The following is a 19,529-nucleotide window of genomic DNA, read 5'->3' as shown; positions in this document are numbered from 1 at the left end:
GGACATGGAAATCAGTGTCACGCTTGGAGTTTACATCTGGAGGAAAAAACACGGCTCGGATTGTGTACAGCTGCCTGGAAATCGCACATTTCAACTGTCCAAACTTTTTCATTTGAGGGCCACATACAGAAAATCTGAAGGACGCAAGGGCCACATAATGTTATGAAGAGAAATTGTGTTTAGTCCTAAAAATTGTACAAATAATTTATTTGTGCTTTTGCATATTTAGAAAAATTCTATAGTATATAAACCAATTTATTTGTAATATGGCAGTAGGGTTATTATAGTTATGGAATTTTTCATTTTAGTTAATTTTCATTAGTTTTCAGGGTGGTTCCGTTAGTTTTTATTAGTTTAGTGCTTTAAAAAATACTTAGTTTTAGTATTAGTATTCTTTTTTAATGTGTATTACTTGTGCGCAATATTTAAAAAAACAGCATGGGAGCGACATCATCTTTTGGTGCTTCTCTATTGGCTGCTGCTAGATGACGTCACTTCTGTGTGACATACTTTCAAATGTCATTATTCCGGTTTATATCAAAATAAATCTACTAAAAATCACATTTAAAATCATCCCCAAAGGCTCATGCATTAAATTAATTACAAAAGACTAAAACGAAGGACGTTTGCTCTAATTATTAGGGATGTTCAATCCCACTTTTTTCAGACCGATACCGATACACAGACCCTCAGTACTCACTGATACCGATACCAACTGCCGATACCAGTAGTACATTTTGACAAATAAAAAAAATCACTAAAAGATATTTTTAAACAAATATATTTCCTTTAATTTTGACAAAAAAAAAAAAACAGCACAGTCACTCTTCAATAGTCTTAACGCTCAAAATAAAACACAAAAATGCTCTTTTAGTTTAAGATTCACAATTTTGAAGTATTTCCAAACCGGTGAAGTTTTGGTGAAAAACTGCTGCAAGCTAGCGCCACTTACAGGCAAGGAGGACTCACTTAACGTCTTCCCCCTCTGCCATCGCTCGCTTGTACTCGTCTGCGGCGTCACGAGTACTCGAGTACTTGAAAAAAGGCTGGTATCGGCCCGATACCGATACCTGGTATCGGTACTCGCCCATCCCTAATTATTATAGTTATAGTTAATTTTGTAAACATAAAATGTAGTTTCAGTTAGTTTTTGTTTTTTAAAAAGCATTTTCGTTTTTTATTTTATTTCAGTAACAAGATTTTTTTTTTTTTATTTTAGTTTTATTTTTTTAGTTTTAGTTAACTAAAATAACCTTTGGCACCTTTTTTTTACCCTCCCTTCTTACTTTGACCATCTCCAAACATTTTTGTTTTGTTTATTTTATTTGAACTGAGTCAAATGCCATTTTAGCATATGTTCGCGGGCCACTGAAAAATGGACGGCGGGCCACAAATGGCCCCCGGGCTGTAGTTTGGACACCACTGCACTAGTCTCTCGCCATGCCTTTTATGTAGGTTTTGCTGCTTTAAGTACTTTCAGTTCCAAGGTTTTTTTTTGTTTTTTTTTTAAATCTGTTTAGAACCACCACCGAGTTGCTATTGTTTTCATCACCATTTAAGCAGGATGATGCAAATCCTGTTTCTATTTTATACATTTGGCCATGTACTAATTGCCATTCAAGTTGAAGTTTGACTTCGCACCGCAAGGTGAAAACAATCCGTTGATTCAAGGAACTCGTTGTGGAATGAAACGATTGAACATGTTTAATGAATGCTTCTTTTTAATTCAGCTGACATGAGTGAATTTGATGTAAAAAGAGTCTTTGTCTGCTGTGCCTCGGTGATGTGCAGAAGCAGGAACGCATAATAACACCTTTCACCCTTCAAGTTGTGATTGGGGCCTTTGTGTCTTTACGTTTACCAGCCGTGACATCACACATGACTGGTGTGTGCGTGTGTGTACGGTCGGGTGTCAAAACATACGGCCCGCGGGCCAAAACTGGCTCATCGGGGGGTCCGAGTTGGCCCTTGAGGACTGAACATAAACTGCAGTGACGACCACTTCAATGACCTTCTGAAATTTGACTGTTAGTAGTTGATAGGGATGTAACGACATCCAAACATCACAATACGATATTATCACGATATGAAGGTCACGATATGATAATTATCACAATATTGTGGGGGGGTTGGCGATATTTAAAAAAGGTCACAATAAAAAAAATAAAAATAAAAAAAAGAGGTCATGCTAAAAGAAGCACAATATTGTGCTTTTGTACATAACAGCATTACTTTACATTAAACCACCGACAATCTCTAATAACAATATTGAGGCACCGTATTCATTACAGACAAAATATTAACTTAATATCCCTTTAACTCATTCACTGCCAGCCCAGTAAAAATGGATCTTTGACGTAGGGCTGCTCGTTTATGGGAAAAATAATAATCATGATTATATTGGCAAAAGTTGAAATCACGATTATTCAAACGGTTATTTATGTTTTGGCACAAAACAAGAAAATTTTTAAGCGTTTAAAAATATTAGGACCAAATAAAAAAATAAAAAATAGAAACACTGTAATTAAGTTTTGGACCAAACATAATTTATAATAATTATATATATTTATTTATGTTGGCAAAAACATGAAAGTTGGAGTGCAGCATATTCACTGTGCAGTAAGGCAATATTATTTTTTATTTTTTATTTTTTTGGTACAAAACAAGAAAATTTTTGAACATAAAAAACAAATACAAAAAATATTAAGACAAAATTATTTGAAACACTATATTTATGTAAGTTCCTTTTGGATAAAAAAAAAGATCAAATTAGTTATTTTAAAATTTAAAAAAGGTGCAAATGTATAAATTTAAACAACACAATAGCCTTTTTAGTTTATGATTATGCTGATTTTGTAATTGTAGAGTGTAATAATTGAAATTAGAATTGAATTTCGATTAATTGCACCGCCCTACTTTGACGTGTATCGCTGTCAATGGCACTGAATGAGTTAATGATCCTCAAGTAAGTTGAAAAAAAAGGTTATTTGAGTTTTCTGTTGTTTTGGCACTATTGAGTGCAAGGGTGGTTCTAATCTAGAGGGATACAGGGCAAAATCCACCCCCCAAAATCTTGAGACAATTCACCAGTCTAACTACTTGTAGTATTTTTTTTCTCCTGCCTGAAAGCGAAGTCCATTTGCAGCTCCTCCTTCAGTGCCCAAATATGGTTGCCTTGCCAATAAAGGACTAAATTAGGGCTGGGTATTGCTGCCAACCTCACGATACGATACGTATCACGATACAGGGGTCATGATACGACACGTATCGCGATACATATGTATCCCAATTAGGGCTGGGTATTGCCGCCAACCTCACGATGCGATACGTATCACGATACAGGGGTCATGATACGATACGTATCGCGATACATATGTATCCCAATTAGGGCTGGGTATTGCCGCCAACCTCACGATACGATTCGTATCACGATACAGGGGTCATGATACGATACGTATCGCGATACATATGTCTCCCAATACATGATCTTCAAGGCGATACGTATTGCGATATTTTACATTAATTGACTTGCATTTTACAATAACTGTCATATGAAAAATGTTATTGTTTACAGTAGGTCTTGTGGTTTACCACCTAGCGTGCCTGCTCTAAATCTGCACCCGCTGCAGACCAGGGAGCAGTTTTCACCGGCACACCGGGAAAATTTATTAATAGGCATGAGCCGATATGACCAAAAATATCAAAGTATTAACTCTTTGACCGCCAAAAACGTTTAATAACGATCAGTAAAATCACGACGTTTGCCGCCATAAACGTTAAATTACGTCAACAAAGTTTTTTATTTTTTTTATTTATTTATTTATTTATTTTCTCAGTGCTACGTCTAAGTGCAGTGCTGCCTGGTAAATGGGTTGTGGAATAAAAAAATATCCACTAACTATAGCCAGCAGGTGGAAGCATTGTATCTCTTTTCGTGAATGATCAAAGCCTTTGTCATATCAAAGTTTTTTTGATAACGCGTGGCAGTAAAAGAGTTAAAGTCAACGAGCAGTATCGATTCTGACGCCTGCATATCGATACGTGTATTGTGATGAGGCCCGCAACGATATATTGCCGTATCGATTTTTTGAGCACACCCCTAATCCCAATACAATATCTTCAAGGCGATACGTATCGCGATATATTACATTAATTGACTTGCATATTACAATAACTGTCATATGAAAAATGTTTTTGTTTATAGTAGGTCTTGTGGTTTACCACCTAGCGTGCCTGCTCTAAATCTGCACGCGCTGCAGAGCAGGGAGCAGTTTTCAACGACACACTGGGAAAATTTATTAATAGGCATGAGCCGATATGACCAAAAATATCAAAGTATTAACTCTTTGACCGCCAAAAACTTTAATAACGATCAGTAAAATCACGACGTTTGCCGCCATAAACGTTAAATTACGTCAACAAAGTTTTTTATTTTTTTTATTTATTTATTTATTTATTTTCTCAGTGCTACGTCTAAGTGCAGTGCTGCCTGGTAAATGGGTTGTGGAATAAAAAAATATCCACTAACTATAGCCAGCAGGTGGAAGCATTGTATCTCTTTTCGTGAATGATCAAAGCCTTTGTCATATCAAAGTTTTTTTGATAACGCGTGGCAGTAAAAGAGTTAAAGTCAACGAGCAGTATCGAATCTGACGCCTGCATATCGATACGTGTATTGTGATGAGGCCCGCAACGATATATTGCCGTATCGATTTTTTGAGCACACCCCTAATCCCAATACAATATCTTCAAGGCGATACGTATCGCGATATATTACATTAATTGACTTGCATATTACAATAACTGTCATATGAAAAATGTTTTTGTTTATAGTAGGTCTTGTGGTTTACCACCTAGCGTGCCTGCTCTAAATCTGCACGCGCTGCAGAGCAGGGAGCAGTTTTCAACGACACACTGGGAAAATTTATTAATAGGCATGAGCCGATATGACCAAAAATATCAAAGTATTAACTCTTTGACCGCCAAAAACTTTAATAACGATCAGTAAAATCACGACGTTTGCCGCCATAAACGTTAAATTACGTCAACTAAGTTTTTTATTTATTTATTTATTTATTTATTTATTTTCTCAGTGCTACGTCTAAGTGCAGTGCTGCCTGGTAAATGGGTTGTGGAATAAAAAAATATCCACTAACTATAGCCAGCAGGTGGAAGCATTGTATCTCTTTTCGTGAATGATCAAAGCCTTTGTCATATCACGTGTGGCAGTAAAAGAGTTAAAGTCAACGAGCAATATCGATTCTGACGCCTGCGTATCGATACGTGTATCGTGATGAGGCCCGCAACGATATATTGCCGTATTGATTTTTTGAGCACACCCCTAGCCTAAATGATGTTTGATGCCCGACACATTACAAATGCTATCCCTAAGATGAAATCAGTCCTCCGCTAGTTATCGTCCTATCATTCCGGCGGATAAGAACATTTCCACCCGGGATGTGTTTATTAAACATTCGCGGGCTTGTACCGTTGCGGCCGGCGCGTTCAAAACAAGCCCGTCGCTGTGGGCGACCGTGCCGACCGGCCCGTCTCATTCTCTCTCTCTCTCTCGCTCGCTCTCTGCCACAGTGGAGTCAGTGTGCGGCTCCTAGCAGGGGTGCTGAGCAACAATCTCGCACAGCACTTACAGATGACATTTCCCAGCACAGAGCAGCGCACTGTCAGCCTCTGGCAACCGGCAATCAACAACAACAAAAACGCGGCGCGGGGATGCCCGCGCTGGAGCAAAAAAAACGTTACCAGCCTCGTCTGCACATGTCTCCGGCAGCTCGCCTTGTTGTTTTCGTTTTTAAAACAGGCAATCAACATTCCGACTCTTTTATCTCATTTAAAGTGCACAGCAGAGGAGAAAATGTGAGTTGAGGAGCATTCATCACCGGCGATAAGATAAGTTGCGCTGATGGTAATTATCCGCGAGGACAAGGCGGGAGGAGGAAAATCAATCTTCCTTCTTTTTTTCTTTTCTTTCGGAAAACAATGACAAGAAAGCCGTGTCCGCAACTAATTACGCTTGACTGAGAAATTGAACAGTTCGCTCATTCATTTTAAGTTAACAATGACTTAGGTTTCTGCGTTAACAGATTTATTTCCTCGCTTGATTGAACCTTGCTGCAGCATCTTGACGGAACTGAAATTGATCACGCTTTACTCCACGGAGACGTAGGATTTCCTCTATGAACGCAATTAATGATCGATTCATTGTTATAGAGAACAGTAAAGTTATTTTTATGGAAGTTGGAGGGCCACATCCTCTTTCTAGGGGCCATGCCAGGGCCTTGTATTCCTATGACAGCCCATCTGGCTCCTTCTCCTTCTGCCTTTTCCGTTTAATTGCCTTTTTTTTTTTTTTTGCAGTGCCACAAAGTTGAGCTGTCAAAGCTAAGTGATTAATCAACAAGTAATCAAACAGCTATTTTAATAGTCAAGTAATCGTTTGGAGCCATTTTTTTAATGCCAAATTGTTAAAATCCTCTGATTTCAACATATCAACAGTAATCGTTCACTGATTTCTGTAGTCATCCATGAAAGAAGACTAATTATCTTCTGTGTTTAATCAAAATAAGACATTTGCAAACATCGGTTTTTATTTTGGAAAACAATGACTGAACTGGTAACATAACATTAATCCCTCTTATTTTTAAAATCGCTATTAGGGATGTAACGATATCCAAACATTACGATACGATATCACCATATGAAGGCCACGATACGATAATTATCACAAACTCCTACTAAACAAAAAAAAAGCACAATATTGTGCTTTTGTACATTACAGCAATGCATATAAACAACCTACATTCTCTAATAACACTTAATTTTGAGGCACTTGCTAATGCAAGCACACTTTGAGTTCCTCAACATATCGACTCGGTTCACAAACGTATTATGTTCCCCTTCATCTGACCATTAGTGTGGATTATAAACATAGAAGGGACAAAACATGTCTTGTGAAAATTGAACTGCACTAAAAAACTAGCCACCAGAGGGTGCTAGAACTGCACAACTGGAACTCAACCTGACTTTTTTTTTTTTTAACAGAAGTGCTGCTTTTAATATCGTGACATGAAGACGACAATATATTGTGGCAGTTTTAATATTGCAATTAAGGGTGTTAAAAAAAATCGATTCTGCAATATATCGCAATATTACATTGCGCAATTCTTGAATCGATTCAATAGGCGGCTGAATCGATTTTTAAACTTACATTTTTAATGGAAAAATATTCAACAAATCTCGCGCGGCTGGAGGTGGGGTGGGCACATCTTCCCTCTCTGCGCATCTTCCCTCTCTGCGCTGCTGCCCGGTGCCGGTTTCCGGGGGGGGGTGGGGGGTTCTCGCGGGGGGCCGGGTTCGCGGGGGGGGGGGGGGTGGCGGCCGTCGGGGGGGGGCGGCTTGTTTGGGGGGGGTGGAGGTATGGGTGGGTGGGGGGTTGGGTGCTGGGGGTCGGGGTGTGTTCGGGGGTTTGGGGGTCGGGGGTGGTGGGGCCTGGGTCGTGGTGGATGGCGGGTTTGGGTGGGGTGCGGGGGGGTCGTGGGGGGATGGGGGCTGGGGACTGGTGGGGCGCTGTGGGGGCCCGCTGGGCCTCGTTCTGCGGCCTTGGGCTCGGGGGTGTGGGCCGGGGCTGGGGCGGGGGTGTTCCGGGTGTCTGGGTCGGCTCGCCGACCGGTGTCCGCTCGGGTGGCTTGGGGGTGGCCTTGGTGCTGCCGCGGCCTGGGGATTCCGGGGGGGGGGGGGGGGTGCTCGCTTTGCTGGACCGCGGTTGACGGCTTCTTTCTTCGGTGGTGGTCCTTATGCATGCCAGATCCGTCGCACCAGCATCTACTGAAACTCAACAGAAGTACCCTCTCCCTCCCACAGCCCCTTGAATCAGTTGGTGCTGGTGTCTGTGGTTCTCACTTTTCTTTATCTATCCTTCCCTCCTTCCTCTCTTTAGTTTTTCCTCTGGTCACTTGAGATCTTAATTTATTAGAAGTATGAGGTTTCTGGGGTTGGCATAAGACTCTGGTTTTGTAACCACGCAGGAGGGGTCTTGTTGGTGCTGGACTTCACCTTGATGGATTGGATGTACTGGCTTCTATGGATCTCACTCTGCCTTATCGATCCTTCCCTCCTTCCTCTCTTTAGTTTTTCCTCTGGGCTCTTGAGATCTCGCTAAATTTGCTGGAATTTAGAGGCTTCCGGGGTTGGCGTAAGACTTTGATTTTGTAATCATGGGGAAGGCAGGAAGTGTTTGGTCGGTGCTGGATGTCACTTTGATTTACCTTTCTTTTCTCTTTATTTCTTTTTTTTCTGACCTTTTCTCTGGTCTCCTGACCATTTAAATCTCACGACTCTGGCAAGATTCTGAAGTACCTGGTTAAGGCGAAGGGTAATGGGATATTTATAAGGTTTTAGGTGAATGAATGAGTATAAATTTATACGTATTTGCACGCACGCACACGCACGCACGCAAACGCACACACGCAAACATACACACAAAAAAAAAAAAAAAAAAAAAAAAAAAAAACAAGGAAAAATATTCAACAAAACATCTTACTTTGGGTTAGGATTCACACCTTGAGCATGGAAGAATGTTATATGAATGGAACGTTAAGCCTTAATATTTTATTTTAATGCTGTTCAAACATGAAACAGATTACAACCTGTATAAGACTGGTTTCAGATAAATAAATAATAAATTTTCATACAAATCTTACACTGTTCAAGTTTATTGATTAGTATTTTCTAAATTTGGATTTAAAAAAAAATCACAATAATCGACTTATAAATTCATATCGGGATTAATCGGTAACGAATCGAATCGTGACCTATGAATCGTGATACGGATCGAATCGTCAGGTACTAGGCAATTCACACCCCTAATTGCAATATTACGATATTGCCATTATGGTTAAATCCCTAATCGCTATACGAATACGAATTGCGAAATAAACACCAATCATTGGTTAATAAACAGTAACCAGGGCGAAAATGTTTTTGTAATACACTTTAATGCAAAATTAAAATGAATTTGATTAATCGATTCTAAAAATATTTGATCGCGACAGCACGAGCGCAAAAGGATATTATTTGCGCGGCGGCAGTCGTGAAGTTCGACGAGGTGACCTTGAGTGCAGCTCAGGCCCGACCGAGCGCCGGCGCCACAGCGGGGGAACATCCTCAGCCAAATGTCAGGCATCGGCCTCAATATTCAGGTGGCTCATAATTGGGAGGCATGAAGTGAAGCTTTCATGTTTTTACCGAGCTGTTTAATATGCCAGACTAGAAGCCACTCCAGAAGTGCTTATTTATGTCCTCCAGGCTGGAGACGGAGACACAAGTCGGAAAATAGTCAAAGCTTCCTTTTCCTCTGCCTGCTTTCACTATCTAACCTGGACTTGAGTTGAGCTCCATATCATTGATTGGAGAAAGGAGGTTTTCTTTAATGCATTATGGATTACACACATTTGAGGGAAGAAAGGCAGGGAGGGAAGAGCTTGAGCATTAATTATTTCACTGCAGCCCATGCAGCCATAAAATTTCCAAGTCTCGGGTTACTACTTGGTCCTTTGCACCCTTTTGATGTATTTGGTGACGTGACAAGTTTAATCGCAAGCACAGCACAGTCTTCACGCTCTTAAAGTTTACATTCTTGTTAAGCAAGGCTGGACTGCAGGTACTTAAGTGGCCCCCACTGTGTTTGGTTCCAAGGGTCACAAAGGTCACCAGCCCCAAAAGTCACATTTTGTTGGTGGGTACTATCCCCCCCCCCAAAAAAATGAGCCATTGTACTTCAAAAGCTGGTGGGCCTGTTTTATCAAATTTGAGGCATTAGAACACCTTGATTCACAAGTGCCCCGATTGACCGTTTTCACGATACACTATTCAATTTTTTATTTTATTTTTTGAGTAAAAAAAAATGTTTCTGAGTAAAATGTTTTTGATTTGAACCGAGTAGGGCATTATTGCGATTGCAAATTAACTCATTTGCTCCCAATAACGTGTAAATACGTTGTTTTTTTTAATGTTTTAATTGTCCCAAAGACGTATTTATACGTTTTTTTTTTGTTTTTTTATGCTAGAGCATACAGAAGGCTTTGATGCAGCCTCTCAACTGCAAAGAACGGTTGCAGAAATGATAGTTATTACACAAACGGCCAGCAGGTGGCAGCAGAGCAAAGGAGACCGAAAAAAGCTAAATTACTTCTCTCTTCTTATGCTAATTGCTGCAAAATGGAAACAGATACTTTGGAAACATACTTTTTTTCCTGATGAAAGAAGAGACTTTAATCTTTCTTTTTATGCGTTCCATGCTTTTATAGCGATAGAACACAATATTCTGTTGGCCTTGCAAAATCAGTCAAAATCCAGTAAAACAGCCGGGACCGAACGGGATTGCTTCTGTGAAAATGGCTGGGATTGAATTAGCTAAAAAGGTAAATGTCCATCATTTTAATTCTTTACTCTATTGTTTTTTGTACATTACGCACAACTCTCATTTATTGTGCAATAATCTAAATGTAACATGTATTTGTTACATGTTTTGATGCATTTTTATGCTTTATAAAGCATTTATGTCTGAATTTTGGGAGGCTTGGAACGGATTAGGGCATTTACATGGAAAATGCGTCTCTACTTACGAAATTTTCTACTTAAGAACTTTCTTCCAGAACCAATTAATTTCGTAAGTAGCGGTACCACTGTATATATTTCTTGCATCCCGGCATAGTAAGCATTACGCATCCCTCAGAAAAAAAAAATCGCCGCATGTCACCGGCCAGTGTTGACGAATGCCGAATATGATTCAGTGAATATGATTATCATTCGACCCCCACAGTCGCCGAATGGGATTTGGTGCAAGTCGCTCGTCAACTGCACACACACGCACCACCCACTGGCAAATATTTTCCCGGGCCAGAAAAAAAAAGGTTACAGTCCATCCCTGACCACCAGGTTTAGCAAGTTTTCTGGGAGAAAACATTACCGGAATGTTTTTGTCTTATAGGTGAGACTTCTGCTGAAACTCAACTCAACTTTATCCATGGCGCACTTTAAAAACAACCATCACTGCAAACAAACTACAAATTGCTGTACATGGAGTAAAAACACATTAATAAACGAATGTTAGAGACTTTTAGGTGTTTACTACGTCACAAAATTCTACCAAACATTTTCGCAAAAACATAAATCTGATTACATCAGTATTTCAACAAATCTGCCACATTATCACGTCAGCCTTTCAAGTTTCACAAAATAATGATTTGTAAATGTGGATTTCACTTCTTAACTCATTTACTCCCAATAACGTATAAATACGTTTTTTTAATGCTCTAAGTGTCCCAAAGACGTATTTATACGTTTTTTGTTTTTTGTTTGTTTGTTTTTTTAATGCTAGAGCATACAGAAGGCTTTGATGCAGCCTTTCAACTGCAAAGAACGGTTGCACAAATGGTAGTTATTACACAAACGGCCAGCAGGTGGCAGCAGAGCAAAGGAGATCAACCAGGGCTATCTAGAAAAAAAGCTCAATTACTTACAATTTTCAATAGATTTGCGAAAACTGATGAAACTTAGCTCTCTTCTAATGCTAATTGCTGCAAAACGGAAACAGATAGAAACATACTTTTTTTTCCTGATGAAAGAAGAGACTTTAATCTTTCTTTTGATCCATGCTTTTCTAGCAATAGAACACAATATTCTGTGGGCCTTGCAAAATCAGTCAAAATCCAGTAAAACGGGATTACTTCTGTGAAAATGGCTGGGAGCGAACGAGTTAAGCACTGAACTTATCAAGACACCTGAGCGTGCACTCATGGCCAACAACGAGGCACTTGAAAGCAACCAAGTCATCGGTAGCAACATCTTGGAGGGGGACAGGAAAAACTGGTTGACAATCCAAATAAAGTTGATGTCTGAAACATATTCTGCTGTGTATCATTCCTTTATTATGCATGCATGAGCCATTGGCTTGTCACTGCAATGACTTGTGCATCTTGGGAACATACCTGTACATTTGACTCTGTAAAAAAAAAGCCTCAAATAATAAACCAGAGGGTACTTTGGACCTTGAGAGACTCCACCCTGACAGCACATAACATCAAGCACTCTGTCCAGAAATTTTTCTGTACAGGAAACTCATAAGCATGCACCATCCGAGCCTGCCGTCTTTCCTGTCAGTGCATGTTCTCCACTGTACCTGCCATACCTCAAACGTGTGCGCGCGTGCGTGCGCGCGTCTCCACCGAATTCCAAAAAGAAGCGCACGTGTAATCATCTAAAAAGCTGCAAGCGAGGCTGACATGAGCATATACGGATGCATGACACAGTCGATGAGTAACACGGTGCTCTCACACTCAAGTGACCGGCTGCTCATTTATAATAAGCAACAATTCCCAGACTACTGCGAGCGTGCTTGCAACATTGCACAGTCCAACAAACGGTTATTTCCAAACTGTTGAACGCATTTCTGATGAGGCATCAAGCGACAAACTGATTCTTTTTGTGTTGAACAGCAAAAATACACAAAATAAATCTTGTATGTATGGATTGAACATGACTACAAGTTTCAAATGTGTATTTACTAATAGGTGCAGTTTTATCCATTAAATAAGAGGGTTTTTTTTGTAATTATTCTCGTCAGAGCGTGGTGCGTTCAATGACAGAGCCAAGGCTCGGAGGTGTTGCCACTCACCGGATATTTCGGACTGGGGAACGCCGTCCAAGGAGAATCCGTTGCCGCTATAAAAGTGCCTTATATCCGAACAACTCCTGGCTTTGCCGGCGCCTTTGTCACCGCCGGCTGTGGCCGTGAGCGAGCACAGCACCAGAGCTGCCACGATGAAGGAATCCATCCCGGCGCAATGTCAACTCAGTCAAGTGCAAAAAAAAAAAAAAAAAAAGGGGGTTAATCCGGAGCAATTAAGGACAAAATAGACTGAAGACAGTCGTCTCACGGTGCGGTTAATAATCTTCCCACTCCTTAAGGGCCGGCCGACGTCCGGTCAAAAAAGAAAATAAAAATACAAAAAATAGGTAAAACCGTGACACGCGGTGCGCTAAAACGCGCCACACTTTTGTTTTGGAGGTCCAGTTGCGAAGAGGAGCGAGACGAGGAGGTATATGAAATAACACAAGTCAGTCAGGTCGGAAATAATCCAGTGTAGAGCTTGCCGATGTGCCCAGCCTCATGCACAACACGTCTATACCGGCAATTAGGACGACCAGCCGGGAGGGTAGGAAGGACTCCGGCAGGGAGGGAGGTTGGGAAGGAGGCGTTTAGGAGGGGGGTCTGATCTCAACTGGGAGGTGCGCACAGTTAACGCTTCTCTGTCTGTGGGATGACTCAAATGCTATGACGCGCTGTGGGAACACAAGCAGAGGCATATTGAGTGATTGAAGAGGGGGGGAATCTACGGAGCCCCTAAGGTGACATGGTAGAAAAAAAACAAACAAACTTTGCCTTCCCTCGCAAATCATTTTGCGTTCCCTCGCAAAACATTTTTTTTTCTTTGCGAGGGAACGCAATCTTTGCGTTCGAACGCAAAGTTGTTTTGCGAGGGAACGCAAAGTTGCTTTTTTCGCTTACCATGTCACCTTAGCTGCGTCGTAAACACTTCCGGGTCATCTTCCGTGTGAACAAAAGCGACGTGGATGGAACGTTTCTAAACATGAAACAAAACAGTGGGAAAGCTTTCCCAAAGCGACTAGAATGGAGCATGTATTTTTCCACTGCTTTGTTTACACGTCGCTTTTGTTCACATGGAAGATGACCCGGAAGTGTTTACGGCGCAGCGAAGATGACATGGTAGGCGAAAAAAACAACTTTGCGTTCCCTCGCAAAACAACTTTGCGAGGGAATCCGTCTACCCATTAACATGCACCAAATAGGCTACTAGTTGCTATTTATTAGCCTATGTGTGTTTCGGATTGTGTTGCCAGAGGATACAAAATTCATATATCGTTCGAATATCCAAGTGTTATACCACCGCCACAAAAATTCTATTCGTTAGACTGGTTTATCATTATGCGCTAAGTGTTAGCATTAAGCTAGCAGTCTTAAAGGTTAAGCTACAGTAGGCCTATGTGGTCGTTTTAAAGGAACACTCGACTCATTAAACAATTCTCAGCAGTAAAAAGTCAATATTTTGTCTATGAATAATGTGGTAACTTCATTATTTTTCATGTACAATTAATACCTTTAAAAAAGTAATTATTCTACTTGCTGTTGACTGATGATGACATCACGTGTGCTGAGGAAGTAACGACCAAGCAAGGCTCAGTTTACTGACCAAACCCAGCAAAGGTGATGTCATCATCAGTCGACAGAAAGTAGAAAAAAATACTTTTTAAAAGTATTAATTGTACATAAAAAATAATGAAATTACCACATTAATTATTAGACAAAATGTAAACTTTTTACTGCTGATAATGGCTCAATGAGTCAAGTATCCCTTTAAGTAATTTACTCCAGGGAATTATTATAATTTTTTTTTCTGTTTATTTTGACAGTTATCTAAAACTGTGAGTGGCATTAAACAGCTTGAAGCTTCTTTTATGAAAACGAAATGTTCACTTTCTGCCAAACTGCTGCTTGAGTTCACTGCCAACACACAGCACTTGTATCTCAAGGTTTTATAGGGAAAGCAAACAAAACAAAATCTCTGGAACAAATACTCCTGTCTTGAAAAACTAGTAAATCAGGTCATTTGTATCTCAAGGTACCATTGTGTGTTTTAGGAACAAAATCTACTTGTCAAGGTTGAGGGAGGGTCTTAAGGTGGCAAAAAGCTAGAGGATCCAAGCGCATAATAATAATAATAATAATAATAATAATAATAATAATAATAATCATGCCAACAAGGAAAGTAGTATAAAATAAACCAAGCCTAAACAATTCTCAAAAAAAAAAACACACCACATGTACTGTACAAATATATATATATATATATATATATATATATATATATATATATATATATATATATATATATATATATATATATATATATATATATATAAATTATACTTGGGAAAAAAAAAAGAGTCTTGTAAAGTTCCACTGAGAAATGCTAAGTCCATTTTACAAGGACATCTGGTTAAAAAAAACAAAAAAAAAACGCACAACCTTCAGTCTGGGAGACAGCCACTCTACCACTTGAGCCATGCCACGCCTGCTGTGTGTTAGTGTATTGATGATGTCAGGTTGAATCCTTGTACCCCCAAGACCCGGTTTCGGTCTCATTTTGGACACACCAGAAATTCAGTATAAAGTGGCGAACAGCAAGAGTGGCACAGCTCAGGTGGTAGAGTGGCTGTCTCCCAAGCTGAGGGTCAGTCATGAGTTCATTCGTCAACGCTTGAGTAACTTTTTTAAAAATTTTTATTAATAAACTGGTAAATGTGCTCAAAACTCTCCTTATAAAATATACTTGGACTTTCCGAGTAAAGAAAAACTTTCGAAGTCTTTATTTCAAGTTAATCACAAAGTGACATGACAAAGTTCACATGACCAAGAGCAACATATAGAAACTGTGCACCAACAAGGAGTGAAAGAAGACATGGAACTAAATACAAGCAAACTGACGAAAGCCAGTGGTTGAAAGGAGCTGATAGGTTGACACCAGGAACCGGACTGACAAGAACAGGTGGGAAACAAAACCGAAACAGCAAGACCGGCCGACAAAATGGACACAGGAAAAACATGAAACAAAACTTCACCTAATCAATTCAACACATCACAACACAGACGATGACACTTACATTTTCTGCATTGGTCATGGAGGTTTTATTTTATATTTGTTAGTGTAAAAAGTTTTTCTTACCACTTGGTTTTGACGATCGCATTGCGTGTCATTGCTATTGAAAGAAACATCTGTCACTTTACAGCAGGCCGAGGCCGAGCGTGGCTCTAATGGCGCTGGAATGTTTACGAGGCGTTCTGACATCTTGATTTCCAGCCAGCCAGATGTCCCAGGTGAGCTGTAGGCGTGCCCCATCATCCCCCATCCCGCGCCCTCCCGCAGAACAGGTCAGCGCCGAGCTTCTTTCTCACTCTGCCCAACACGTACGCGCGGCCGCATCACTCCTCGCGGCGCAATTTAACGGCCGGCGAGTCCCGGCGTGCCTTTCACCTGTCACCTGCTGGTCCTCAGGAGTTTCCCCCGCTGTGGATTTGGCCTGACACGGCTCACCTTCGCTAATATGTTTCTTCTTGTGGGCTTCTCCTGTGTGCCAAGCACCTGTGTTATCTTGTGCGAGTCCACACAAAAGCTCCAGTCAGTTTCACCCAATTACAATACAGGCCAGAGACATTTAAGCACTTGGACTTGAATCACATTTCGAGGTGGAATTAAATTTCTAAAGTCTTTAGTTAGCTGGATTTGTCATAAGATTTATGCTTAATTGTCAGACTCACGTTAGCACGTCCGCCTCCCAGTTCTGAGGTCTCCGGTTCGAGTCCAGGCTCCGACCTTCCTGGGTGGAGTTTGCATGTTCTCCCCGTGGCTGTGTGGATCTTCTCCGGGTACTCCGGTCTCCTCCCACATTCCAAAGACATGCATGGCAGGTTAATCGGGCGCTCCGAATTGTTCCTATGTGTGCTTGTGAGTGTGGATGGTTGTTCGTCTCTGTGTGCCCTGCGATTGGCTGGCAACCAGTCCAGGGTGTCCCCCGCCTACTGCCCAGAGCCAGCTGAGATAGGCGCCAGCACCCCCCGCGACCCTTGTGAGGAATAAGCGGTCAAGAAAATGGATGGATGGATGGATGGATGGATGGATGGATGGATGGATGGATGGATGGATGTCTGACTCACTTAATTGAGGGCATCCTAGTATGTGCTGCTGAGGTTTACCATTTTAACCTTGGCTCCTTCCTGTGTGTTGTTTACATTTCTTCCTAATCCTTGTGTGTTTTTTTTCTCCGGATACTTCATCTCCCTCCCCATTACAAAACCAAGCATGTTAGGTTCATCCATCCAGCTATTTTCTTCCACTTATCCGGCACCGGGTCAGGGAAACCCAGACTCCCTTCTACTCAGCTGCTTCGACCGTTTCTTCCGGGGGGGTCTTGAGGTGTTCCGAGGACAGCTGGGAGACTCGCCATGGAGGCAATCCTCAACAAAGCCATCTCATCTTTTCAATGTGGAGGAGCAGTCTTGTCTGAGCTCTGTCCCGGATGACCAATGTTCTCACAGTATCTCTATGGGAGAGCGAGAAAACCCTGTGGAGGAAACTCATTTCTGTTTGCATTGGCGATATTGTTCTTTCAGTCACCATCCGCAGCTCTTAACTGCCAGTGAAGGTGGGAATGTCGACCGATTAATTGATGAACCAATGCAGAGTCCAGTTCACTGCAGTTGCTACACAAATCTACCAGTCAATCTCCCCCTCCATACTGTCCTCACTCTAAATACTCGTGAAATACTCCACCTGAGACAGGTTCACATCCCCCGACCCAGAGAGCCCGTTCTACCGTTTACTGAATGAGTACTCCAATTTGGAAGCACTGATTCTCAGTGTCTCTCAACCCTGGTCCTTGGGGCACACTATCCAGCCTGTCTTCCATGTCTCCCTACACCCAAACGCAGCCGATTCTGATGACAGCTTATCAGCAAGCTTTGGAGAAGCCTAATAACAATCCTTACATGCGTTGGAATCAGGAGACATGAAAAATAGACTGGATAGTGTGCCCTGAGGACCAGGGTTGAGAAACACTGCGTTAAAAAAAATTAATTGCTCCAGAGAGAGTTGAATATCATGGCATGATTAAACCAACAGAACCACAACATCCTCAAAAGGCTGAGATGTCAAAATGAGCCAACCAAACCTGACCCTGTCAACAGTTTAGCTGCACTTAGAAATTTTGTTCTGAATGAGTATGAACAGAATCAGAGTCCAATCCTAACTGGAAACGAATCCAAGCTACTGCCAGCAATGCGGACCAAACTCTTACACTTGTCAAGCAGGGGCTGAACAGTCCGTATCAGGGGGTCTGGTACCACATTGTCCCTTAGTTCCCCTCAAGATTTCCCAAGTGGTTCAGTCAAACATATTCTCCAACTTCACAAAGTACATGTTGGGCATAGTTGGGCAAAGTCTCATGCATACTCCAGGACCCTGCAAAGGGTGTCGAGAAGGTCAACTGTTCTAGCCAGGACAAAAACAAACTGATCCTCCTGAATAAGAGATTCATCTTTCTGGTGGAAACTCCTCTCCAGCACCACTAAAAACTGTAAACCTTTCCAGGTAAGCTGAGATGTGTGATCCCCATTTAGCTGGAACATACCCTAGATGGGATCAACACGGTTTGCGATCCAGAGGTACAGTCCCCGATGTCCTTATGATTTTGTAAATGTTTGCCAACCACAACATTCAGAGTCTTTAGGAACTCTAGACGGATTACATCCATTGTTGGGGCTTTGCAACCCAGGGGCTTTTTAACTACCTTGGCGCCCTCAACCCCAGAGATAGGAACACCTACCTTAGAGTCGCCAAACTGCTTCCTCATTGTAAGTGGTGTCAGTGGAATAGAGGAGTTCTTCTAGATATTCTTCCACCAACTCATAACATCCTGCTTCGAGGTTACCAGCACTCCTTCCCCACTATATACATAGTTAGGGGGGCACCCCTAAGGGTGAGGTGCACCTAGGTGCACTGCGTCCCAATCTAGAGATGGACCAGGTTCCTTGAAGCCGTGAGTAAGTCCATCTCCGTGGCCTCACCGACCTGTCCCACGCCCGAGTTTAATCCCCAGCGACCTCCAAGGCTGAATTCCACTTGGCCTGCCGGTACCCGTCAGCCGCCCCCGGACTCCCACAGACCAAAAAGAGCCGGGAGGATTCCTTCTTCTGCTTGACGGCAACACTAGCCGGCGGTTGTTAGGTTCAATGGTTCAATGAAGACTGTAAATTGCCCATTGGTGTGAACGTGAGTGTGAAAGGTTGTTTGCCTGCCACTCGCCAAAAGTCAGCTGGGATGAGCTCCAACTCATTCGCAACAGTAAATGAGGATAAGTGGCATCAAAATTGGATGGATTTAGAAAATTTGATTAAGTCAATACTAGATGAAACACATGCTGCAATCAATTTTTGTTTTGTTTCACAACACTAAATAAATCTTCATTTTACATTTGAACAAATTTTGTGATCTATTTTTGGTTCATGCACCGCCCCTCTGCCAAATTAGATACTTTTTTTGTGTAGTCTTGACAAATATGGTGAAAGATCAATAAAATGATTTCAAAGCAAGTTTCTCCATATTGTAGTGCATGAATATCAGTTCAAACATAAAATGACTTCAAAAGCATTTGAACTCTCCCTACGTGTTAAGCTTGACATTTCCTTTTCATACTCCATTAACAACTGCACTTTCATTCAGTGCGGAGAGAAGGGGAAGAAAAAAAAAAGAGTTTCTTTCGTCACGTCAGTGTGTGTGTGAAATGGAAGCAGACTGTATGACGATGCCACTCGCGTGGGAGATGCTTTTTATGGATTGCTTGTGGACGGAGACGCCAGCACGCATTATGGCTCTGAC

The 19,529-nt window shown here is 41.4% G+C and overlaps 1 protein-coding gene across 1 annotated transcript in view; it reads right to left on the bottom strand.

Annotated features, from left to right (window-relative positions):
* Nucleotides 1–13,766, bottom strand: part of gpc1b (glypican 1b) — a 131,480-nt gene extending 117,714 nt beyond the window's left edge. The window contains exons 1-2 of the mRNA XM_077515184.1: nt 13,586–13,766; nt 12,692–13,359 (exon numbers count right to left, since the gene is read on the bottom strand). Coding sequence (XP_077371310.1) covers nt 12,692–12,851 — 160 coding nt within the window. The 5' untranslated portion in view covers nt 12,852–13,359; nt 13,586–13,766. The remainder of the gene's footprint in view (nt 1–12,691; nt 13,360–13,585) is intronic.
* Nucleotides 13,767–19,529: the final 5,763 nt, after the last annotated feature.

This window comes from Festucalex cinctus, chromosome 1 (genome assembly GCF_051991245.1).
Source record: "Festucalex cinctus isolate MCC-2025b chromosome 1, RoL_Fcin_1.0, whole genome shotgun sequence".
Classification (NCBI taxonomy): Eukaryota; Metazoa; Chordata; class Actinopteri; order Syngnathiformes; family Syngnathidae; genus Festucalex; species Festucalex cinctus.
The sequence above is the reverse complement of the archived record's forward strand: the minus strand, read 5'-3'. Positions and strand labels throughout refer to the sequence as shown.